The sequence below is a fragment of the Peromyscus leucopus genome, chromosome 7 (assembly GCF_004664715.2).
Source record: "Peromyscus leucopus breed LL Stock chromosome 7, UCI_PerLeu_2.1, whole genome shotgun sequence".
Classification (NCBI taxonomy): domain Eukaryota; kingdom Metazoa; phylum Chordata; class Mammalia; order Rodentia; family Cricetidae; genus Peromyscus; species Peromyscus leucopus.
In genome coordinates this window covers 9,365,147-9,390,943 of record NC_051069.1, presented here as the reverse complement: position 1 = coordinate 9,390,943, position 25,797 = coordinate 9,365,147, and the positions used below count along the sequence as shown (strand labels likewise).

Genomic DNA, 25,797 nt, shown 5'->3' with positions numbered 1-25,797 from the left:
TAAAAAAAGATTCTATTTAAAAAATCCTGGGTAGGGGTGTAGCATGCTTAATTTGCCCTTTTTTTTTTTTTTTTTTTTTTTTTTTTTTTTTTCCAGCAGTCTTCACTGTAGTTTTTAGGCCAAGGGGAAGAAGGGAGACAGGACATCTTAGGGAAATTGCTACCATACTAGTGTGAGATAGAGGAGGCAGATTCTAAGGTGGCATCTTCAAGGAAGCAGGGTACTGTAAGATCTGAGGCTTTTTAGCAGCTAGAAGTATTGCAGCCTGGTTGTGGCAGGGAATGGGGCAAAGGTTAAGTCTTGCCAGCCTCTGGCCTGGTCTCCCAAGAGGATGTAGAAGGGGAAGAGACCATACAGTTTAAATAACTTCACCTGAAGACGAAGAGCAGCCATGTCTAGCTGTTTGGGGTCTAGGAGTCTAAGTTCAAAATGGAAGTGAGGGCTAGAAAAATAGGGATGAGGGCTGTCAAAAATAGCTGCTCACTGACGTGCTGTGGAGAGATGTGCAGAGAACTGGGAAGTACCCAAACAGAAAGCCTATGGCCTCTGGGCTCTCACAGCCAGCTTCCTCTTCCTGGGTGGCCTCCCCCTTTGGATGGCAGAGACCTTGTTTTGAAATGGCTCAGTTACCTCTCTGGCCTTCACTCTCTTTTTGCTCACTCAGCATTGAGTACTGCTGAATGTCAGACCAACCAGAAAGAATCTGCTGCTTACCAGCTCTGCCTGGATGCTAAGGCGCTTTTTCTTCCTTTCTGTATCTTGATCAAAGCGGGGCACTTCCAAGGTGCTCAGACCACAGTTCAGATGGCCATTTGTCAAGTACAGGGTGAGCTGAGTCATGGCTAGCTGGTCACTGTATGAGAGGGTGAGGCCTGTTGTCCATACCTGATTAAAACATGAGCCAGAGAAGTGAGAGTATGATGAGACAGGAGAAGAAACAGAGCCACACCAGTCCTAACTAGACCAAACAAGTGGCCAAGGAGTTTCTTGGAGTAGAGATAGATGTCTTTGCTTCTGTTTCTGTATCACACAGCTGAGGGACGGGGCTTGTTTCTCATTAGAACATTTGTGATTATATAAGGAGTTTTTTGTTTTTTTTTTTTTTTTAAAAAAATGGCAATACCTGGCCAAGATAATCTAACAGAGATCTTGATGATGTTTTTTTGTTTGTGGTTTATTATTTCTTAAGTGGACAGGGCAATGTTCTCATGAGATTGGATAAAAGCTAAAAAGTGTGGTAACTAAAGTAAATACTGAGCACCTACTATGTGTTTAACTGGCAGTGTCAAAAGGAGGTCATGTGCTACCTCCTTCTCCTTTAAGTTTACATGTCATTTCAGATTCCCATGAGATCCCCAGAATCCAACTTATTTGAATGATCAAGGCAGAGAGTGCAAGTCATTAGAGAGTCAAAGATACAGAAGCCTAGGCCATGCCATCAAGATAACAGTGAATCACAGCACAGTGTAATGTACTATAGCAAGAATTATGGAAATAAAAAGGACAGACTGGGTTTACTTGGTGGAATCAAAGCTGCCTTTGAAGGAGATGTTTGAGCTTTACGCTAGTAATGAAGCCATGGACTAAGTACATATGGTATGGTTTGCATGGACTAAGTATATGTGGTATGCCAGGTGCTTCACAGACTTCTCTGACCTTTCAAGTTACTTTTTTTAAAAAACAGGGTTTCTCTGTGTAATTTTGGTGCCTCTCCTGGATCTTACGCTGTAGACCAGGCTGGCCTTGAACTCACAGAGATCTGCCTGGCTCTGCCTCCCAAGTGCTGGGATTAAAGGCGTGCACCACCACCACTGCCTGGCCTCTAGTTACTTTCAAAGCTACAACTCACGAAACAGATAAAGAAATAGGTCCAGGAGGTCCCTAACTCCACACAGTGAGGAAGGGATAGCGCTCAGATTCTAATCATATCTGTCTGGCTCCAAGCCCACCCCTCCTCCCATGCACCTCCAGAGGAGAGGCCATTGATGCTGTACCAATCCTCCAGTCAAATTAAAAGTCAGAGATCCAGAGGATCAGAACATGTTCCTGTTTAATACAGCCCCTGCCATGGAAATGTCTTGTGGAGAAAACATAAAGTATTGTATTTCTTCAGCATGCTGTAATTAGCAGTAATGCATTTTCACTGTAGGAAGTTGGAAACGAACACATTTTCACCAAGATTTGATTAAATATTTTTTTCCTTTTAGAAGGTCTACAAGTGCCCCACTCACCAACTCTGTATGTTAAAATACATAATACATCTGCCCTAGAGTGGACTCCTCTCAAACAAATCTAGCAGTGAGTGACTTGAGTTAGCATTGAATGTAAATGGCATCATTATAAGAATATTAAGAGGTCAAGCTGTCAAGGCCCCTTGCTAAACTGAAGCTAATTTCAGGATCATATTCACACAGTAATCCTCTTTCATAACAGCAAATAAATCACATTTGCAACAATTGTTAAAAACTAACTGCCAAGTATCTGCTGCAGTTGTAAATATCCTATTTGTCAACTTAAATATTTCCTGCTGTATGGCAGGCCATCCATGTGAATCAGATGGAGCCAGCTCTTGTTCCCTCTGAGGAGAAAGTGAACTTGCTCTTCTTCCCGTCCTCCCCAGAGTTTCTCCTTTCCTGCTTTGGTGCTCTTGACCAAAAGGAGATGGATATACAAAAGATTGCTGATATGTATATTAATGATATTCATGGTTTGGTGATAAGGCTTTTGATAGGAAGGCAGCATAGTCTAGGGAAAGACAGAACCAAGGAATGAGAGCCCCTGTGTGCGGCCTCACAAACAGCACACGTTTAAGACTAGTGCTGATCTCTCTCCAGCTCAGTGTCCTCAAGTGTCAAGGAGCAACCAGGAATACCTACCACACAGAGTTTTGAAAATCAAACAAAACCCCAAATACACGCAAAATTGCCTTATAAACTTGAATACAAATGGTACTTATGATTACTAAGCATCCCTTTTAAGAGGACAGACCCCTCACTAAGCACAGTGGCATGAGCCCATAATCCCAGCACTCAGGAGGCTGAATCAAATAGAATCACAAGTTCAAAGCCAGTCTGGACTAATGTTGGGAAATGCTGTCTTTTTAAAAAAATTCTTAGGTGGCACACTTTACGTGGCTATCATATGGTATCATTTCCTAACTGGTTTGCCCTGTAGTGGCAGGATTTGAGCAATGCTGCTAGTATCCTAGCTCCGTTTTACTGAGGATACTGAGAGCAAAAAGCTCTTTCATAGTTTGCCTGAGATGGTAGAGCATGGGCCAGAGCTCTGAATTTTCTAGAGGTTGGTATTTTTGCTTCTTGCTTACCCAGGCTGCCTTCACTCCTTGGTTCACAAAGGAGATAGAACACATTTCCTTAAGCCTTTTCCTCAACAGCAGGCTTGCCTGATTTGCTCAGATAATTGTTCCTTTCTCCATCTGGTTTTCCCTGCTGAAAACATTGCCCAAGGCATGCTTGTTTGTGTATAGGGGTTCCAATACCCCCTCTAGATCGTTAGCCCTTTAGGGGAAGCTGCTAAGTCTTTGTCTTCCAGCAGCCCCCAGTGTGTGGGGTATGGTTGGTGAAGCAGGGTACATCTACTATTCTAGTCCCATATTGTGAATGCCTCTGGAGCCATTCAGGAGCAGGCACCTGGGGGCCTCTTAGGGCTGAGTCCAGATTCAGATCAAGCAAATATTTCTCTGCACCTCCTTAGTGCCTGTGCCATGTTCTCACTGCCTCTTACTTAATCTTATTTTTAAATTTTAATTTCAGTGTTAACTTTAAAAACTTACAGCTCCCTGCAGTGGATACTCCTGTCACAAGCAAGCCAATACAAAAGCACTCCGAAAAGGGATAAGGACAATATGTAGGTGGCGACTTTGACATGACTTGCGATGGTGGCTAGTAATGACTGGCTTGATTCATTAATTGATTAGATTTGAAGGTAAGGCTCAGGCAGGAAAGACTCTTTCAAAAAACACCCAGTACGCTCAGTTTCCTTCATACATAGAGCAACTCTGGCACAGGTAGTGGGGTGGATCTCAGCTAAGCATCAAAGGTGCACACGAGCCTACAAGTCCTATTTCTCAGTCAGAAGTCACTTGATGATAACGGTTTGCTTGATAATTTTCAAAAATAATTTTGCTGAAAATAGCAAGAATGCTAGGAAATCTCACATCATGGCCTTAAGAACACAAACAACACAAAATTATTCACCTCAGCATTACCTGTAATACTGAAAAGCATTTGGGCATTAGATAAGAAAATTACAGTATAGCCAAGCGATGGGACAGTGTGTGATATCATGAGAGATGATGGCTGTGAATAATTTGATGATATGGTGTGCACAAAAAAGAGAATAGAAAGTTATATGAGCAACATGACTTGAGCTTTGCAAAAATAGTATGTACACAAAAGACTAGTTGAGAATGTAAAAACATGTTACCCATCAGTGTCAATATTAGCAAGAATATAACTGCAGTTTCATGGAGATTCTCAGACACATTCAGGATATGCACTATCTAACATGGTAGCTGCCAGCCACATGTAGCCACTGGGCACTTGAAATGTTGCTGGTGCAGATTGAGATGTGCTGTTAGTGGAAAACACAGGTTAGATCTCCAAGACTGAGGAAATAAGAAGGAATGTAAAACATCTCATTAATAATAGTTTATACTAATTAAATGCTGAAATAGTATTACTCTGGTTATGATGGGTTAAATGAAAACATTGATTATTTTCATCTCTTTGTTAACTTGTAAAAATGGGATTACTAGAAAATACAAGTTATGCGTGTGGCCTAACAGCCTCTAGTCCGTTGCCACTTTAGTGAAGAGGTGTGCCCAGTGTGGGGAGAGGAGGCCCCAGCTCTCTACCTCCCTGCCTGTGCTCTGCTGCACTCAGAGGACTAGCACAGGCCAGAACTGTTCTGTTCTCCAGTTCTTTGAGATGACAGGGCAATCACATGCTCCTGTGTAAAAAGGAGTGGGAGAGAGACCCAACACAAAGCTCCCTTTGCCTTAGGTCTTCTGGGCAGATGGGGCCGCCTGCTCACCCCTGCTGCTTCTGCCTTTTTCTGGTGACAGGCAGGAATGGATGGGTGGTGCAGCATGCAGATGTGGGCAGCTGTGCTTTGGCCCTACATTCTGCAATTGTCTTCAAGTGCAAGTAAAGTTCCATGGCAAAGGGTTTTGTCTTCCTTCTTGCTAGCCTTCTTTTATGAACATCAGTGTAAAAATGAGACTGAGGGACTGGTTTATAGATTATAGTAGTCATCAAAGAACCAAAATTTCCGAGCTTTAAGAATCCATAGAGGCTTTACAAATTCATCTTCATGTTTTCATCTACTTTACTATAGGGAAATTGAGGCCCCGAGCAGTTAACAGGCTAGTTAGTGGTCCAAGCTTATGCTATCAGTGTCTGCGATAAATATTTGTAATCCACAATTATGTCCTCTCTGGGTCCTACTTTCCTTGACTAGTCATTGGCGATTATGGTCTGGGTAGACCTTCCCTTTGTTGCCCCCAGATATGTCTATGAGGCCAAGTAGGGATTATGAAGATTTGCCATCTGGTGGTTAAAGGTTTTTAAATGTTTTATTACTTTCCAAATTGGCCAATCTTAAGAGACCTAAGACTGAACATTCACTCACTACAAGGCTGGTACCAGTCCTTTGGAGTAAACTGTGATGTATGGCCACTCTCTTCAGCAGCCTGTTTGGCTGAGGGATGTAGGAATGACTTCCCTGCCCATAGTTTTGTTCAGATTCCCAGTCGTAAATCTTATGGGAAATCTATTATTGGACCATTTGATTCTTCCTAGAGAAAGGCCAAGCCATCTGTCAGACCAATGGGCAGCTCTTCTGGGAGTAGTATAATCCAGCTGTGGCTAGGCCAGGGTTCCTTATGCTCTTCTGGATTGAGTAAGAGGCAAGCAAAGGACTTATTTCCCACATACAACCAAGTGACAGACAAAGGACTATTTCCACATATAACCAAGTGACAGACAAAGGACTATTTCCACATACAACCAAGTGACAGAGGACTGTTTCCCACATACAACCAAGTGACAGAGGACTGTTTCCACATACAACTAAGTGACAGAGGACTATTTCCACATACAACCAAGTGACAGGGGACTATTTCCCACATATAACTAAGTGACAAAGGATTTATTTCCCACATACAACCAAGTGACAGACAAAGGACTTATTTCCCACATACAACCAAGTGACAGACAAAGGACTTATTTCCCACATACAACCAAGTGACAGACAAAGGACTTATTTCCCACATACAACCAAGTGACAGACAAAGGACTTATTTCCCACATACAATTTCAGAGGCTGGAAATTTGTTGAGGGTGTTGAGCAGAGGGATGCCATGCTCTGGTGTCTGTCTTTAAGGAGTTGATGTACAGGCAGAGAAGGGAGCATGAGCAGCAAGGGTGGAGACAGAATGGCACTGCCACAGTTTGGGGGAAGGATGACCAGTGTCAGCACCATTAAGGGTAGAAGGAGCGTTTTCTACAGACACATTTCAAGAGTAGGCCTCAGTGGACATACTGATGGGTTTGATGTGAGACATGAGACAACGAATCAAAGATGTCTCCAAGCTTTCCCCAGAAGATGGAAGGATTATGCCTAGTGGAACCAATTAAACACTAGTTAGAGGGTAAAATCCAGGCTCCAGGCTTAGATGTGTTCAGCTTGAGATACCTCTGTTGGAAAATGTTTTAGTGGGTAGGATGTGAGCGCAGGCACCTCTCCTTTCTCACTGGATGTCAGGAGCATGTGTTGGGCTTCACTTGAGGCTTAAAGATGGCTCAGGCCCTGGTAAAGAGGCAGCTCATCTCTGATGTCATTTTTGAGCATGGAGTACCGGGCTTTCCTTAGCTGGGAAGACAGTTGAGGCCCATAGGACCCAAGACCTTGTTTAAGAAACTGTGACAGAGATAGGTTATCCTGCTTCTCCAGGTTATGCCAAGGAGCACTAAGCTTGGGAAGGATAGAATGGATGGATTGGGGGATAGAAGTACCAGCAGCAGAGGGTAAAGAAGTCTAAAGAGGATAATGGGTTGAGGGAGGCAAGTGCTCCTGTATTGAGACTTCTGAACCAGTTACAAGAACTTGCTGAGGATGCTAGCCTTGTGTCTGCTGTCTGTCTGGCATTCAGCAATTTCCTTCCCTATCTCTAGGCCTACTTCCTTCTCTATTAACACACACCAAAGGCTGCGGTTGCAGCTTACTAGTGGAGTACTTGCCTAGCGTACATGAGGCCTTGGTTCAATCTCCAGTGCTGTCAAATCAACCCAAATACAGTGGGCCTAATGGCATGGATCCCTGAGGTCTGTTGTGAGGTGACTACAGGAGGCAGTGTGTGAGGCTATTATTGCAGGGGGCTGGCAGGGCCCATGATCCTTCTTCCCTTAGGACTGTGGAGACAGTCAGGGCAGTGGGAGGACTCAGTTGTGGGATTCTGAATTTGATATACTTGCCCATGTCTCAAAGACAGGGAGCAGAACAGGCCCCAGCATCCCTGTAACCATGGAGATGTGATCTCCTTGGCATGGTAAATGACATCTCTTCCCCCTCTTTCATCATTAAAATGCCAGACAGCATTGAGCACTCCATGTGGTAGATACACCTGGCCCTTAATTTTTAAATAAGTGAGTACACCATACTGAAAGAATTTTCTATTAGTAAAATAGTTATAGGATTGTGATATTTAGTAAGAGTTGTTTGCATTACATTTTAAAAAATCAGTAGACAGGCAGAGGGAACAGTTGCCTCTTGGCCTGTTGCCACCTAGTGGCAATTGCTGGGATAGCCCAATGTCTTATAGAAGTCTCTCTAGGAGATGGGAACAATCACTTACTGAACTACCTGTTCAACAATTCAAACTTCTGGAGTCCATCCTGGAATCCTTCCCCATGTTTTTATTAATATTACTTACCCTCAGGCCATGAGAAATTACAGTTCCATGATGCTATCTTTAAACAGCTAGAGCATCCATCCTTGGATATTGCCTGCCCCCCTGTTCAGGGCCTTATTTTGATTCTTAGAATCTATCGGGTCAGAGGCAACAAAGCATCTGGGTCCCATCTCTTAGCAGTCAGGGCCAAGTAACCCACCATTCCTAAGGCCTCCATGATTTTTGCTTTCATATTTAGATTAAAAAATGTTTAGATTTTTAAAAAAAAGTTAGTGGCTTTCAAGTATGAAAATTATTTAAAATGTGTCCATAAAGTAGAATATGTCAGTCAAGTGCAACAAAACTCTTAAGCAATGTTGCTTAAATCAGAATCCATTAGAGTGCATTTGGACACACTTGACATGATGAGGACAGGGAAAATATTTCTAAAACTGGAAATGCTCTGGGTGCCAGGGGCTCATAGACAGTTCTATCGTGGAAGCACAGAGTGGCCCTCATCATCCCACCTCTTCACTTTAGGAGAACTGTGGAGATGGGCTGACTTGCTCTGGTGGTGTAATTAAGGAAGGAATGACTGGGAGCAAAGCCCAAGTTCTTAACCCTTGGTCTAGCACATCCGTGACATCCAGTTACCAGCGTCGATAAACCAGCTTTTTCTATGGCTCCAGAAGCTTCTCTGTTACTACAGAAATTCTTTCAGGATATGCCAGAATCACACTAGAGCTGGATTTGGTTATCCAAAGTGAGAAAATCTGAAATTGAAACCTGCAGCCGCAGCAGCAGCAGCTACAATTGTTTTTCACTTAAAAAGATCACAATTTTTAAATACACTCTCGAATTTTCTGTTTTCTATTTCAAGCTTCTTCTGTCATCGCAATTTATAATCCTTCTTGTGTTATTAAAAGCTGATGACCTAATTGGTATTATTTATAATCTTAGTGTACAGAATTACACACTCATTTTTCCTTCTTTTGTTTAAGTATTTTCTTGCCTTTCTATATTTTTTGGAAGGCCATTTTCATATTCAGACATTGAGCACTAAACACTAATAAACATGAAAATCTAATTTTTGTAATCCATTTTTACAAGACTAGTGATTGTCTGTTCCTCCAATAAGAACCCTACACTATAGGGTGGAGCTTTTTGACTTTCATGCTGTAAACATCAGGACTGGCAGATGATTGGCTTTTGAGAAGTGCCCCTCATGGGGTGCTATAAATAACCTCTAAAAAGCTTTTTTTTTTTTTTTTTTTTTTTTTTTTTTTTTTTTTTTTTTTTGGTGAGAGTTTACAAAGCAGAAGAGCTCTTGTGTAGCTTCCAGCAGGGAGGGTTCCTGTGTGCAGTCCTTGTAGGCATGGAGGACTTTTGTGCAAAGCAAGGCCTTCTTTGGGTGAGTATGAGAGCACAGAGCAGAGGCTTCCATCCCCAGGGTGCAGATGCATTCCAGCACAGTCCCCCTTTGCTCCCTAGCCTGCTCAATAGCTCTAGGAAACCATAATCTCTACTAAACAATAATTTTGGTTGCAGACTACATAGGCAAGAAACATGCATTGTAAAAGTGATGGATTTGGAGTTGGTCTGGTGCAGCTGCTTTAGATCCTGGGGCAAGGCTTTGAAAAGGAAGAGACGTGGTTGGGAGCAGTTCAGACTGCAGTTCAGAGTTCTTGATGCTAAGTAAAGGCTAGTTTGTTTATGCTTGAGAAATTAATTCCTAGAGAAGAAAATGAGACGAAGACCAAGAACCTGTTTTCCATTCCTGTGTCCTGACCAACACCTACCCTGACACTCCTGACAGAAGTCATGCCAATACTTTTCATTGGATGATCAAATAACATGGGAAGGGATCTTAGTTAAATCCCCAAAGTTAAACTTACACCGTGTTTATCCTGTGACCCATCGATTTCACTAGTGGACATGTAATCAAAACAAAGGAAAATGTATTTTTGCAAACCTTATGTGAATGTCCAAGCAAAGATCATTTGCTTTCCATCTCTGAGAAGCAGTCAAGAACAAAAGTCAATAACTACACTATAGTGTCTGCCCTAACTCTGCCTATAGTTAAAAAGGATCAGGGCTCAAACAGCTTTACGTCTGCCAGGCTCTTTCAGTAAAAAAATAGAAGCAGTTAATATCCTTTAACTGGTGGAAAAACAAAATGTGGTAAAGCCATACAAGAGAATACTATTGAACCATAATAAAGAATAATTGGTACAACAAACACCTGCTACCGCATGACTGAACCTTGAAAACACTGTGAGTGAAAAGTCACAAAAGACCATCCATTGTATGATCCCACTTACACGAGATGCCTAAGATAATAATCCATAGAGACAGGGAATAGTTCACAATGGCTAAGGGGGAAAGGGACGGGAAAGGACTGCTAATGGGTCTATACTCATTTGGGGAGGGCAGGAAAATAAATATAAAATTTGATAAAGTCTGAATACATGTAAAACTACTAAGTACCTTCTTCAAAAAGTATCCTTTATGGTGTGAAGTGTATCAATAAAGCTGTTACACATGCATCCACACAACCTAGTCTCCAGAAAGCTCACCGTAGTATAGGCAATTGCACAATCTGTTTGTCCCTTATTTGAGTGTGCTTGTGTATAAATGATAATGGAATGAAGAGGTCTGTGATAAACCTTTTCTAAAACTGCCTTCCAAGTTTGCTTTAGTTACTCTTCAAGGCAGAGCCTTATAAAGCTTTGCTGTGTCCAACAAGTATCTGTCACATACACTAAAGCTAGCAGCCAGCAGAGGCTAATTCACAGGGCTGAATAAGCAGCCATGAGATGGGGGAAATAACAACCTGTTAGCATAATATCATATGCAGAGTATCACATAGACTCAGTGCACTCTAAGAACACAGTGTCAATCTTCAAAAACCGGGCTATATTTCCTCCTGCTCTGCACACAGACTTTCATTTTGTGTCAACGTCTGGACTGAGTTGGGCTGGGTACCATCAGCTCCTCAAGGAAGGCAGGGCTGCTCAGACTGGTGAGCACAATGGCACAGTAAAGCTGTGTCCTAGACACACCTTTCACCTCTCTCTCTGCTCGTTCTCCACAGACTGCATCCCCCACCCCAAGACTAGGTCTCCACAGGGACTCTCCTCATCTCCACCAGGTTAGTCCAGTACTGAATCCTGATTAATTTGGTGGTGGTGGAGGCATGACTCCTGGGTGACATGTTTATCCTAGTGCAGCCTTTGGAGGATGGTTATCTGCAGGTGAACCTGGATTCCATTTTGCCTTTGCTGCCTACAGAGTCTTGTGTTGGAAAGAGTGAGCATCCTATCAAGACACTATGTCATCATTTTTATGGATGTGGTATTTAGGAAACTGCCTATTTGATTTCATGTAGGGCAGACTGCAGAGAGGAAATATGGGAAAAGAAAGAGGAAGGGAAGTGTGTCCTAAGGGCTGCTAGGCACAAAGCATTGTGGTATTTTGTCATCATCCTCACAACAGCCTTGTGGAGTAGATATCAAACGTGTTTAATATAATTGAAAATAGAGGCTCAAAGATTCCAAGAAATGTGCTGTCAGCTCCCAGCTAAGGCAGAGCTAAAGTAAACTCCAGAGCCCAGGTTTTCTCTGCCATGCTTGATCCTAGTGATGACAGAGCTTGGCCAGAGAAGTCATGTCGGGAAGCGCCATTAGTTACTAGATAGTTCTAAAGCCAGAAGAGTCCTCAATTTACTGTGGACTCTGGGGAAGTCACTCAACACCCTTCTGCCTCACATTCTCATTATTTATCTGTAAAGCACTCTGAGAATGTGTATTTCCAGAAGTGTGTCAGGACAGAGAAATACCATCCAAGGCTTCTACCTCAGATTGGCAATTCTCATGGCTCTTTGCAGAAGTTAATGGGTGAAGCTCTGGGGAAACATCCTTGGAAAACATCCTAGCAGATGCACTGCTGACTGAAAGTCTTGGCATTTCATTGAGTAAGTGTGACGAGTCTTGGTTTTCCATTCACCTTCCCCGGGCTCTGTCTGGCATTTAACCTGCCTGCTGAGCTGCGCCCCACCCCCCACCCCCAGGCTGCTTGTAACTGACCACCTCTCAGGAACTATTCCTCCCTGGGTAGATTTCTAACAAACAAACAGAGTTAACTTGAGGAAGGTATTTTGCCTTCCTTCCTCTTCTCTATCCATGGCTCTTCCTACTCCTCTTCTACTCATTCACTACACTGTTTCTTAATGTGTTGTTTCATTTCAGGAGAATACACCAGGAGGCTCTTAATTATGGCATCTACGTATCAAATCTGAGTTTGTAACTGTTTGTGCCCACTAAGTGTTTTACATAGAAAACAATTGTGAAATTCCTTTTTTCATATTTCCTTCATCAATTTTTTTGTTCATCTGTTGATTTTCCTCCAAAAGCTCTGGGGTGGCATATTCTTTAGTATACTCTTTAATGTGACTAGAAGTTTCACATTGTTACTCCTTTGGAAACTGTCTCTTGAGCTTTAGAAGTGACTTCATGTTCTGCACATGTCTATTGCAGAAGGTAGGGAACTTCACTGCAGTGCTACACATTGGGAGAGATTCAACACATGCTTCACCCAGTCAGGAAGGGCTCAGTTGTCTGCCCTGGTGGCAGCTGCTTGTCTTAGGAAAGCTTGCCATTCTTTAGCGTCCTGCTGTCCTTAAGGAGGAGGTGAATTTCATTGATATGTTTGGGTTTTGGAAAGGTTCCTTACTCGGCCTGAATAGATTTCAGTGGTTGGTTTAATATCACTTATATACTTAGGAATTGGTCTAGAAACTTAAAGAAGTTAAAAAACAGACCTATGTTAAGTAGGTCCTCCAGGTCAGCTAGGCCTGTGGCATGATGGGCAGGTCAGCTTCTCAGAAGGGGTTCTTTTCATTTGCTTATACGGATTTGGATCCAACAGTCAGCCAGTAAATTTTATATATAAGAAAGTGGAATATATGTTGAAAGGAGTATACATAGTGTTAAAACATTTCTATTTATGCAAAAGATTCATGTAATTTTATAAAGCATTTTAAGTGCTGTGTTAGACTGTACTAGTAACAGATGTTCAACCACATGTTTATGTTGTTGTTTTACTGAAAAGTCATGGACTACCTGATATTTTACTTTTAAAACATCATACCAATGCCATCACATTTTAAGTTAGCTCGAATTAGTTATTACTAGAAAAACATGAATAATTAAAAATAACAGAAGGGCTCTTAAAAACAAATAACACTAATAGAGCCAGAGGATTTTGTTAAAGGAGCCCCTTCAGAATTCCAGGCTCTTGTGCCACTTCTTGTTCTTTTTCTGCAAAGACAGATGGTGTCAGTAATTGCCTATATATTTAATTAAGTTAAAAAGCTACATAGTAAGGGCTTGGCAAAAAAACAGGAAATTTTGTGTTATGAGCAAAGAAAGCAAAGGAGCAGACACTGGTAACATAAGACAGCACCCCCAAGCCCCAGATACTCACACTCACATGTGCTGGAGTGTGGGCTGCATTATAGCCATATAATAATAATAATAATAATAATAATAATAATAATAATAATAATAAAGGCCACTAGGAACATCAAAAGCAGCGCTTTTATGTTTTTGGCCAACTGAAGGAGAATGACCCTACATTTGTGGCCCTACCATTTGACCTAACTCTCAATCATTTTTGACTTAACACTTGAGTGGTTACTCTAAACCCCCTTTACATTGTTTGCCTGGATTTCTCACCTAGCAGACTGGCTAATCATTGTGAAATTATTATGGGGGCCAGCAAGCAGGAGCCACTTATAGAAAGTGGTTTGGAAAACTGACTTAACCATTCTTGTGGTGTCTGTTTTCAATGTTCCCATCCCGTGCATCCACCTTCTGGCTTAATGGCAATATGGTGCTCCCAGCTGTGGTACAGTATATGGGCTGCACATTGAAACTTTTAAAGCTTAAAAATGGCTACCACAACACTGATTTTATTCCATTTCTCTTAGTCATTAACATTTAACGATTACCGTATGTGCTGAGCACAAGGATGGAATATATTAACAAAAATAGGAGATGTGTTTTTCTGGCTTTAAGCTGTTCAACTCAATTCAACAAGCATATTGAGGAAATGAAAGAGAACAGACATTTTCTCTGGTGTATGCATGGTGGGGGAGGGCATGGTGCTTACCAAGGAGTCACCGTCAAGCCTGTGAAGTACCAGTGTTTGCTGGGAAAGAGCATAGACTTCGTAGTCACATAAGCCATGGTAGGAACCCTGAATTAGCCACTAGCTGTGTGACCCAGAACATGGCACTGTGGCCTCAGTTTCCTCCTTTGTAAGTTAGGATACTAATCCACAGTGATTTGCTCTACCAGTACTTTACCTCAACTCAAAGAGACTAGAGGACTAGGCAGCAATTGAAAGGGAATTAACTAAGGTAGGTTTCCAGATACAGCTGAATTTTGAAGGAAGGGCATTTAAAATTTGCATATTAACAGACAAAAAGGGAAAGACAAGTAATGATGAAGGTAGACTGTAAGAGGTAGTCCGAGAATACATTTATTGAAAATGGAGTCAGTAATCCTGCTTGTTTTGGAGAGTTCTGTGCATGTGATAAATGAACCCCACAAAAACAGTGCTAGATTTATTGCAAGAGGGAATGGTTCAGGCTGTTTGAAAAACTAAGTGAGACCTGGAGCAAATTATCTTGGGTATAGTCACTCCAACATTATGGTACAGGAAAAATTCAAGTTTGAGTGTTAAGGACAGTTTTGTGGAGCCCATTCAACTCAACAGGAATGGACAACTTGACTTAAAAAATGGGTAGGGGATTGACCATTTCATAAAGAAGACAGACCAGTGGCCAGTAGACATATTATAGGTGTTCAACTAATTATCAGTGAAATGCACATTGGAACTGTGAGATATTTCCTCACACCTGTTGAAATAGCTATTGCCATGGTGTGGGTATGGTCCATTCATTCCCCCTCTCCCGTACAGAGGATCATGTCCTGGAAGCTTGGTCCCCAATGTGATGAAAATTTTAAGGGTTATGTTCTAGTTGGAGGTAAGTAGTTCATGAGTGATTCATCCATGAATAGATTAATACTGGTTTTGCAGAATAGAAAGGGTAAGTTCTCTACAGAACAGGTGGTTCTGAGGGAGTCTACCATTCCTTCTCATTCCCTCCTTTAAAAAAAATCTATTGTTATTATTATTACATGTATGTGTGTGCATACACAAATGATATACATGTGCACATAGGATATGTATGGATATATATGCACACACACATATACACACATATGAGACATGTGATCCATAGCATACATATGGAAGTCAGAGGACAACTTTCTGGAGTTGGTTCTCTCCTTCCACCCTTATATGGGTTCTAGAGATCCAACTCAGGTTGCCAGACTTGTACAGCAAGCATCTTTACCTGCTGGGCCATCTCTCTGGTTCTTTTACCTCTTGTCTTACCATAACAGTTAAAGGGAATTTTTAAACTAATGTAGATTTCCATGTGAAATTAAATTTTGAGACATATTTTGAGGGAAGGTAAGGTGTATATTAACAGGCAAAAGAGAAGAAAGAGAGGGAGGGAGGGAGGGAGGGAGGGAGGGAAGGAAGGAAGGAAGGAAGGTAGGTTGAAATGAAGGAAAAAGTAGGAGGTGGGAAGAGAATGCACGTGCATCTGAATGTGCTTTTGCCCTGGAGATGCCATCCGCTGTGAGACCCTCACAGGCTAAGTTCCAGTTCAGCTCCTGAGCCTCCAGCTAGGGGGAGAAAAACATGATCTATATTGTATGAAACATAATTTCTTCCAAAAAAAATTGAAGAAAGAATAAAAAATGTGATGTTGTATTGCATTGTGACTATAGTTGGTAATACTGTGTGCCTGAAGTCTGGCATACAGGAGTAGTCTCTCACAAACAAGACAGCATAGGAGGGGATGGATGTGTTATCACTTGAGTGTACTAATCACTCTGCAGTGTATATACACATTAAAATATCACAGTGTGTACCTTAAACACTTACAATTTTTATTTTTCAACTATACCTTAATAAAGCTAGGGAGAAGGAAGGACAGCCTTGCAAGGGAACACTCATCCACAGACAGTGAGTGAAATGGGAGGAGATTGTCAGCTCTATTTCTGCCACGTTAGATGGCAAGGGTGCACCCTTGTGTAGGGAATCTTCTGGTCTGTCTTAGCATTAACAGGAAAGCTTCCCTGCCCCGTGTTCATTGCCTTCCTGATACTGTAAAAGTGTGGATCTTCTGAATAGTGTACAGGCAGTGAGCATGCCAACATTCTCTGCCCTGGAAGGGTTTCTGGAGAGAGAAGTGTCTTGGTTATGAAAGGAAATAAGGATGTTAGAGACATTGGGCAAAGCAGCTAACAGAAACAAGGCTGCTGTGGTTTAGGATGTGAAGTGTCCCCTCAAAATGTTCACGCTCTAAAAGGTTGGTCCTCAACTGGTAATGATGTTTTGGGGAATTCTGGGAACTTCAGGTGGTTGAGTCCAGCTAGAAGAAGCAAGTTTCTGAAGGCAAGTTCTTGAGAGCTCTATTTTCCCCGGTCCCTGTCTGTATCTCTTTTCTTCTTGTCCATCAGGAGGTAAAGAAACTCCTCTGACATGTGAGCCCACCATAAGGTTCTGCCCAAGTAAATGGGGCTGAGAAACCATGGCCTGAACCCTCTAAAACTGGATTCAATAAGTCTTTCCTCCTTTATACTGTTTCTCTATCGGGTGATAACAGTGACACAGAGGTACCTAATACAGCTTCACTAGACAGAGGTCTACAGGCTGCCTACCTAAGATCTGAATTCAAGCTTCCTAAATGTCAGGGTTTATAAAGTAAGGAGGTTAATAAAACACTTAAGAATAGCCACATATGGTGATATGGTACATATAATAAAGTTGGCCACTTGTTCACTAACCAATATAAATGTAATTTCACACTATAAAACCTGTCATCATGTCCTTGTGTTTTTTGCTGAAGTTCTCATCATCACCATTATCATCATCACTTGTAGGTTGCAGGTCTCTATCACTAACACAAAGATACAATTTAAAAGGGACAAGGCTTTTGTTTTACTGCTTCAGCATCCTCTGGGATCTACTTCCCCTTCACTAGGTATTAAGTTGTGATTAACAGTGTGCCTTTTATAGCATTTAGAAACACTGACTAATAGGCACTTCTGTTTATACCAAAGGCCTATTAAATTTTAATTTAGATATACACTATTAACCCTCTTATATATAAATAAAATACCTTCCCTAAAGAGGAAAAGTAAATCTCATTGAGCTCCCTTTGTGAATTCCTTATATATCTTGAAAACAAAGATAAGGAGCTCTTGCAAATGATATTACCAGAGGGGGACTGAGAGAGAAGTATTCATTCATTCATTTAATAAATATTTATTCAGCATCTATTATCTGCCAGACAGGGTGCTAGGTGCTTGACTTACAGAAATGAGCAAGAAGGAATTATGATGTTTCTGTAGACCTCCGGTTTTGCATCCTCTAAAATAAATGTATTCATTTTTGATGCTTATATATCACTTTGAGATGATAATGCTCAGTGAGTTTTTAAAAATGATGCTAATTCGATTCAGATTCCACTCACAGTTTGAGAACCTGCTGAGGGTCTCTGTGACAGTTTTACATGTGCTTATGGTATTTGATTTAGTAACAACAGCACCTTGCATCTAGCTGCTTAGCCTCTCAGAACATCCTGTGAGAAGCAGGGCAGGAATTCTCCATTTGCTAATGATAGATCAAGGCTCAGTGAGTTGTCTAAAGTATCATACTAGCCAGTGTGAAGAGAGAGGCAGACATTCACAGCATCATGGCGAAATATTTTTAGATGAGTTTTCTGTTGCAGGATGAGACTCTGCATTTTCAGAATGTATGGGTTTGATAATGCCCATATAGTGAAAGGTCCTGATACAACTTGCATTCAGAGGTGGGAGCCTGAGGATATAATTGTGTCATGGAGGGATTAAATCATCAGTGGATTAAAAATCTGAATGCACTATTGGGAGGTATTAGAGCTGTGAAGAGTGGGGCCTAGTTGGGGGTTGTAGGTCACTTGGGCTAAGGATGGAGTTTGTCCTCTGCCCCTTGTGCGTGATATTCAGCTTTGCTTCAGCCTCACAGCAATGGAACCAGCTAGTAACAGACCAAACCTCTGAAACTGTAATCTAAAATAAATATTTCCTCCCTTTACATTCTTTTTCTCATATATCAGCAGCAAAAAGTCTGACTAATGTGATATGGCATATGGTCTGATATACACCAGAGGCTCCATTTTTGTCTTTCCTCACAGTTTTTATCTTGAAATAAATCTTGTCTTTTGTGACTACTCTACTGATGAAGGGCCATTATTAAGCACTTGTATCCATTTTTTAATCTCAACTCCTTTCTTAAAGATTGGATTTGGGTAGGGGCATAGTGTAGTGTATAATTCCTGTTTAGAATGAGCAGCTTTGGGTTCAGTCCCCCACAAAGCAAAAAATGAAACAAAAAATTTAATTTCTTTTCCCTGTTTCTGTTGTAGAATATTATTTTAAGGTTGTTGCTTTTGTTTATGTTGCATTTGTTTAACTCTGTGAAGCTACTGTGTTACTGTGCCTGTCTAAAACACCTAATGGTCTAATAAAGAACTGAATGGCCAATAGCAAGGCAGGAGAAAGGATAAGTGGGGCTGGCAGGCAGAGAGAATAAATAGAAGGAGAAATCTGGTGTAGGGGGTGGGAAAGAAGGAGCGAGAGAAGGAGGAGGACTTCATGGGCCAGTCACTCAACTACACAGCCAGACATGGAGTAAGAAACAAAGAAAAGTATATAGGAATAGAAAAGATGAAAACCCAGAGGCCAAAGATAGAAGGGATAATTTAAAGTTAAGGAAAGCTGGAAAGAAACAAGCCAAGCTAAGGCTGGGCATTCATAATTAAGAGAAAGAAAAACAAACAAGCCAAGCTAAGGCCAGACATTTATAAGTAATAAGCCTCTGTGTGTGTTTTATTTGGGTGCTGGGTGGTGGGCCCCCAAAGAGAAAAGAGTAAAACAACAATAGTTTTCTATTTAAATATACCTGTGAGCATTCATAAATGAGATTTTTTTTCACAAAGTTCACAATTATTACGGCTGAAGAGAGGGCTCAGTGGGTAAAGTGCTTGCCCAACAGGCATGAGGCCCTGAGTTCAAATCCCCAGCACCCCTGTAAAAAGCCAGGTGTGGTGGTGAGTGCCTGTCATCCCAACCCTTGAGAATCAAGACAGAAGGATCCCTGAGATTTATTGGCTAGGTAGTCAAGTTCCAAGTTCAGTGAGAGACCCTATCTCAAAAAAAAGTCACAGTGACAGAGTCACAGTGGTGCGTGCCTGTAACTCAGCATGTGGGAGGAAGTGTGGGGACTGGCAGTCAGCCTGGTCTGCACACTGAGTTCCAGGCCAGCTGGGACTACATGAGACCCCATCTCAAAACAAAATAAGGGTGGAGAGTGATTGTAGAAGACCACTGATATCATCCTTGGCCTCCATACACATGCACACACATGAATGAGCACCCCCCCACACACATTTACACACACATGAACACATACATACAGTTCACAGTTTTCTACAAGCAAAGAATTTTTAAATCTAGAATTTCAACAGACAGTACTTTTGACAGTTTGTTTAAATGTTATATAAATTCATATTTATATAAGGTAAAACATGATATTTATAAGACAGATTATCATCTTTCTCTATATGTTATGTAAGTTGTTTTTTTTTTTTTTACAACTTCTTCCTACTGAGAACACATTCTTTCTTACACTCCTTCAATCTTAATTATCCCTCAGCTCCCATCCCACCTATTCTGTAAAAACCTCTCTTGATTACTCCAAACAGAAGGGGCCTTGCTCTTATCTGAATGCACACAGCCAGCGTTGTGGCAGTTAAACTGACATTACCTTTTTGATGTCTCTTTTATTGTTCTTTGAAGTTGTCAGTTAAACCTTTTCTTGTGATTCATTTTTCCAGTGTGTCTCCCCAGCTAGACTGTGAACTCCCTGAAGGCAGGCACTTTCCCATCTCTATTATCTCTGCAGCTTCCCTAGCACCTGCTGGAATGGCGTGTGCATAATAGATGCTCAATAAACACTTGTTTCATTAGTGTTTCTCCTAAACGAGTAAACTCCAAAGATTTTGATTTCCTACAAGTTCCAAAAGCCCTTCTACTAACTAATAATAATTAGATAGTTAAACTAAAGGGACTGCCATTGTGATAACTCTCATGGAAGCACAGAACATGCAAGTAACCTTAATTCATTTTCTAGAGGATGTAAAAAGTCACAGAGGTAATATGCATACCTAGGAACCTTAAGAGTGCAGACCACTGGGAACCTATAGCAAGTGAAACTGGATGATAGATACAAAGTAGCTGACAGAACACATGGCTTGTTTGTCTTTGTTCCCTCAACGAGGAACATCAGAATAGGCCTTCTGAATGTGTTTGTTCAAAGAACATGTCAATCTCTCCCCAACCTAAAGCTTTTGGGGGTACTTGATGTTCCTCTTAGAACTGTCCACTCTACAACCCTAGGCAGAACCTCTCCCCTTAGTCTTTGGTGAGAAGGTCAGATCCTCAACAGGGCTGCCACAAAACTGTCTTCTGGAGTACTATGTATTCTGTGTGCAGTCTCTAAAGGCCTGGGATTTCCCATCTCTAGTATCCTGAAATCTCAGACCTATTACCCTGCTGGGAACTGTCTGTACCATGCTCCACCACCTCCATTCTCCAGGGACCAGCTCTCTTCCTTTTATTCCCATACAATGTTGTGTTCTGTCTGATGCTCCCAGTTCCATTTATTTTGTTATTTATTCAGAAGCAGAATCTCAGTATTTAGCCCAGGCTGGATGTCTGGTGTTTATTATTTAAATCCTACATTTCCAAAACCATTCTCCCACTCTGCTACTTTAGACCCCCATTTTCATCTCTTGCGGTTGGGACGGAATTTTTCCTTCCTCTCTGGAGTTAATTTATAGCTGTGGGCTTATCCTTGTCACCCCTCTAATTTCTCTGCTTTTCCTTGGCTGTGTCCCCTTTGTTTCTATCATGCCAGTATGGTAAATTAGAGGTCCTGCTGGGGCTACCTAGCACAAGTCTGAATGGATGTTGGCACCTAAGTTTTCTGCTTCTCGTATCTAGTCTAAGATGTGTGTATGTAAGTGAAAACATGTACACGAATGTGCTTTCTAAACTAGAACACTCTACACAAATCTCTGATTATCATTATTCATATATTTCTCTGATTAGAAATTTAACACGTCTTTGTTTACTCTTGAAAATGCAAATGTAGAGACTAGGGTGTAGTTTAGCATCTACAAAGCCGTAGGTTCAACCCATAGTACTGAAACACTATGAGTATAATGAATGAGTATAAATGAGTGAGTATAAACACATACATTAATTAAACTATCAAGGGAAGTGCTGAAAGCACAGGGAACAAAATAACAGCCATCTTCTCTGTTACTTCCCAGTGCTGTCGTAAGGAATTGCCACAAGTTCGCCGGTGTAAAGCAGCACAACTGAAAGGCTCAAAGTCAATGGTGGGGTGTGGTGGGGTGTGGTGGGGTGTGGTGGAGTGTGGTGGAGTGTGGTGGAGTGTGGTGGAGTGTGGTGGAGTGTGGTGGAGTGTGGTGGAGTGTGGTGGAGTGTGGTGGAGTGTGGTGGAGTGTGGTGGAGTGTCCTCTCTCTCCAGCCCTCCTGCCTCCTTAAAAGGAACCTGTGGTAATCCAAAAAAGGTCCCTAGATAATCCAAGATAGTCTCCCATCTCCCATTCATAACAGTCACATCTATAAAGTCCTTCTGCCATGTAAGGTATCATAATTATTCATAGAAAATAAAACATACAGAGTCACAGAATATCACACGTGTAATCTTGAATAAATAAAAGCATATTATAGAATATATGTATATATAAAATCTCTAAGAGACCTAAAAACACATAGAGTGGAACTATATATTATTTCTGGTGCCTCTGTGTACACTAAAAGTATAAAGATGCATTAAATTGTCAACCCATTAAATGTAAGAAGGAAGTTCCCACCTATCCACAAGGAGGAGGAAGAGCTACATGTTCAGCAAGGGGTACCCAGGACTGGAGGTGCTGTTGATGTCAATTTATCTTTGAAGTGGGGAGAGGGCATATGATATTGATTGCATGATTACTTAGACCTTTTTGTTTCTGAAATATTTCTCACTACATGATTTAAAGAAAACATGGATAATCTGAGTTGTTAGTGAACTATGGGCAGGAAAAAGAACAGATAAAGGCTCTTAACTCATTTCTGGTTATTCGTTTTTCTATTTAAGAACATACTTTAGATAGGTTCAGTCCCTGGACAGTGTAAAATAGTTTCCCAATAAGATACAAGCATAGCAATAATGGACAGAAATAAGAGGCCCAACTAACAACTGGGTTGGATGAGTTTCAGTCATTTAAACTTTGCATGGATGATGTAACTTTGACCCTATTTATAGACAGAAAGCCCGGTCTCCCTTACGTCAGTGTGGATGACACAGATGTAGATTTACAGATTTTACAGCTCATCAGAACACAGTGAGTACTGGATGCTCCCTGATCCTGTCTACCACATGTGTGTGGAGGGTATTTTAGTGTCATATATGCCAACTGTCCAACTTACCTGCTGCTCTAAGGTATCTGGATCAATGAAAGTCACCAGATCTATAGAAAAGTAACCAATCACATCTTTCTTTTTGCAGGCATTTCCAATTTGGAGACATAAAGAACTGAGAACTTGGGGATCCACTGAGGTCTGAGGCATGGTGGTACCAGAAGAAATAAAGGGGCCTTCAGAATGAAACTGGTCCCCCGTTGACAGTACTCTGACTTCTCCATCAGGCTCGATCAACATGTCTACGGTGAGGTTGGTGACACTGTCTGCAGGTGGGTATGCTTCAATCACGCCACCTGGTTGGAAAACCATGGAGTAGATGAAAGAACACAGTCAAGGGAATGGCCCACTTGCAGGAGGAAGAAAAGGTCTATGTTTTGTCAGAAGGACTTGTACTCAGATCTTGCACTTGCCATCTTGGGAAACTGGACAAGTAGTTTGCTTTTCTTTATTTATAAAATGGCATAATACCTACCTCACTGAGCTGTTACAAAGCTTGAGAAATTGTGTCTATTGTATTTAGCCTGGTACTTGACACATGGGAGGGCTCAATGAACAGTAGTCTTGATTATGATCATAATTACAAATACTTTATAAATGCCATACTTAGAACTACTCATTACATTAATGAAGACTCCAAGGATTATGGTCAAATCTTCAGAGGGATTAACTTTTCACTGTCCACTGTTTATATCACAATTACCAGTGTGCTCTTTCTGTCTAGCATTATTGCTTTTCTAAGGTTTGATAGGTGTGGGCTTTTAATAGGCATAGAAAACACTGGCCATCATAGTGGTCATAGGAATCCTGTAGAAAACCAAACATAGGGACTGGGTCCTGTTGGTAAAGTGCTTGCCACAAAAGCATGAGAATTTAACTTTAAATCTCAGTACCTATGTAAAAACCGGGTGTGGTGACATATGCCTGTAACCTCAGAACTAGAGAGGCAGAGACAGGAAGATCCTTGAGGTTTATTGGCTAGCTCATGCAGTTGAACCAGCAAGTCCTACGTTTTGTGAGAGACCCTGTCTCAAAAGTGAGGTGGCAAGCAATCAGGAAGACAGTCAACACCAACCTCTGGTTTCCACATGCATGCACATTCACACACACACACCCACACCACACACACACACACAAAGGAAAAGTGAACAAGTCCCAGGACTTGCTGCTTTTGAAAACTAAGTAATAGGGTATGATTTCTGTCCATCTCTACAAACCACACTTGAAGCAGTATCATATATAGTAAAATTCTGAGATTTTTTTAGCAGTTCTCAAAGGCAGTCATAGAAGAGACACTTTCATTCAATGTCTATCAATTTGATAAGGGGTAGCCTTAATGAATGCTAAATTTCAGAAGGAAAATGTTTTTTTTTTGGGGGGGGCTGCATATTCAATCTATTTTATCTGCTGAGTTTGTTTAATATGCTCTTCAAATGAGGTTTGCTATAGTATATAACAACTGAATACCAGTTGTTGGGGGTTTAAATAAGAATATAAGTAAAGAGAAAACAAGCAAGCCAGTGAGTCTCTATGGTTCAGCTAACTTGGTGTTTTGGCTGTCACTTATGATAACATATAAGTATCCTTTATGATTTGCAAGATCACTTTGGATACCATGGAGTTTTGAATGAGAAACATCTCCCATAGGCTCACATGGTTAAATACTTGGTCCTCTGTTGGCAGAGCTGTTTGGGGGTTCAGGGAGCCTTGTTGGAGAGAGGACATCACTGGGGCTGGCTTTAAGAGTTTATAGCCTTGCCCTACTTGCACTTTGACCTTTCTGCTTCCTGCTAGAGGTTTGAAAATGTGAACTCTTAGTTTCCTATTCTGACTGCCTGCTGCCATTCCTCCCTCACTATTATTAACTCTCCCTCTGGAAGCAGAAGCAAAAACAAAACAAAACAAAACACCTCTTTCTCTCATAAGTCATTTTTGGTCATGGTTTTTTTTTTTTTTTTTTTTTTTTTTTTTGGTTTTTTTTTTGAGACAGGGTTTCTCTGCGTAGTTTTGCGCCTTTCCTGGAGCTCACTTGGTAGCCCAGGCTGGCCTCGAACTCACAGCGATCCGCCTGGCTCTGCCTCCCGAGTGCTGGGATTAAAGGCGTGCGCCACCACCGCCCGGCGGTCATGGTGTTTTATCACAGCAAAAAAAAAAAAAAAAAAAAAAAAAAAAAAAAAAAGTAACCAATGCAGATGTATTATTTCAAACATGCTTGGTTGTGTTGTCTTCTGAACATCAAGACTTTAGCTGGCCTTTTTCCTTTCAAAGCAATTGGTTTTTCCCAAAGTCTTCTTGTCTTTGATATAAATCTATGAGAATGTAGCAATCAAATCTGGAGCACATTTTGTGGCCATAAGCTTACTCAAGTCTAGACATGGGATGAAATAGGCAATGATGGAAGCTGGTGAGAGATGGTAACCTTAGGGTCAGGAATGTGGGGGATGTCCTGCTCAAGCCAGAAAATACACAAGGCCTCCTGCGTGCACTAGCTTCAGACCCACACAGAACCTTCAGAAATGCATTACAGATGACAGTGGTTCTCAAGCTTCCTAATGCAGCAACCCTTTAATATAGTTCCTCATGTTGTGGGGACCCCCAGCATAAAATTATTTTCGTTGCTATTTCATAACTATAATTTTGCTGTTATGAAATGTAATGTAAATATCTGATATGAAAGGGCTGCTTAACCCCAGAGGGGTCATGACACACAGGTTGAGAACCACTGACTTATAAGAACCATGTTTTAAAATACTAAAATTATAGGATTATGCTCCCATTCACTACTTATCTGGAGTGTTATTTTTTCCCACATCTCTGTGCCTCAGTTTCTTCCTCTGTGAAATGGGTTAATAAAGCCTGTTCTGCTTCTTATCCATAGTATTTATAACATGACTGAGGAGGAAGGAAGGAGATGAGCAGAAGGTGGTAAAGGTGAAGCCTTAGCTGTGGCCACATAGCTCAGGTGAGATAGCTCTAGAAACTCAGATAAAAAGAAATGGTCTAGAGCAATGGTTCTCAACCTGTGGGCCCAAGACACCCTTGGTAGTTGAACAAGCCTATCACAGGAGTCACATATCAGATATCTCGCACATCAGATACCCCACATATCAGATGTTTACATTATAATTCATAAATGTAGCAAAATTACAGTTATGAAATAGCAACGAAAATACTTTTATGGTTGGGGTCACCACAATATAAGGAACT

At 41.3% G+C, this 25,797-nt stretch overlaps 1 protein-coding gene and 1 long non-coding RNA gene across 4 annotated transcripts in view; one reads left to right on the top strand and one right to left on the bottom strand.

The window, feature by feature from the left end:
* The window catches only part of LOC114691583, an 80,942-nt gene extending 58,183 nt beyond the window's left edge, over positions 1-22,759 (top strand). Inside the window, exon 3 of the long non-coding RNA XR_003734219.2 lies at positions 22,679-22,759. This is a non-coding gene — a long non-coding RNA (uncharacterized LOC114691583). The remainder of the gene's footprint in view (positions 1-22,678) is intronic.
* The window catches only part of Iqch (IQ motif containing H), a 182,313-nt gene that overhangs the window by 29,766 nt on the left and 126,750 nt on the right, over positions 1-25,797 (bottom strand). For 2 of the 3 annotated variants that reach the window (XM_028867008.2, XM_037207418.1), the window contains 2 exons: positions 22,600-22,886; positions 715-885 (listed from right to left, as the gene is read on the bottom strand). In XM_028867008.2, the coding sequence (XP_028722841.1) occupies positions 715-885; positions 22,600-22,886 (458 nt within the window). The remainder of the gene's footprint in view (positions 1-714; positions 886-22,599; positions 22,887-25,797) is intronic. The other variant, XM_037207417.1, reaches the window with a different exon arrangement.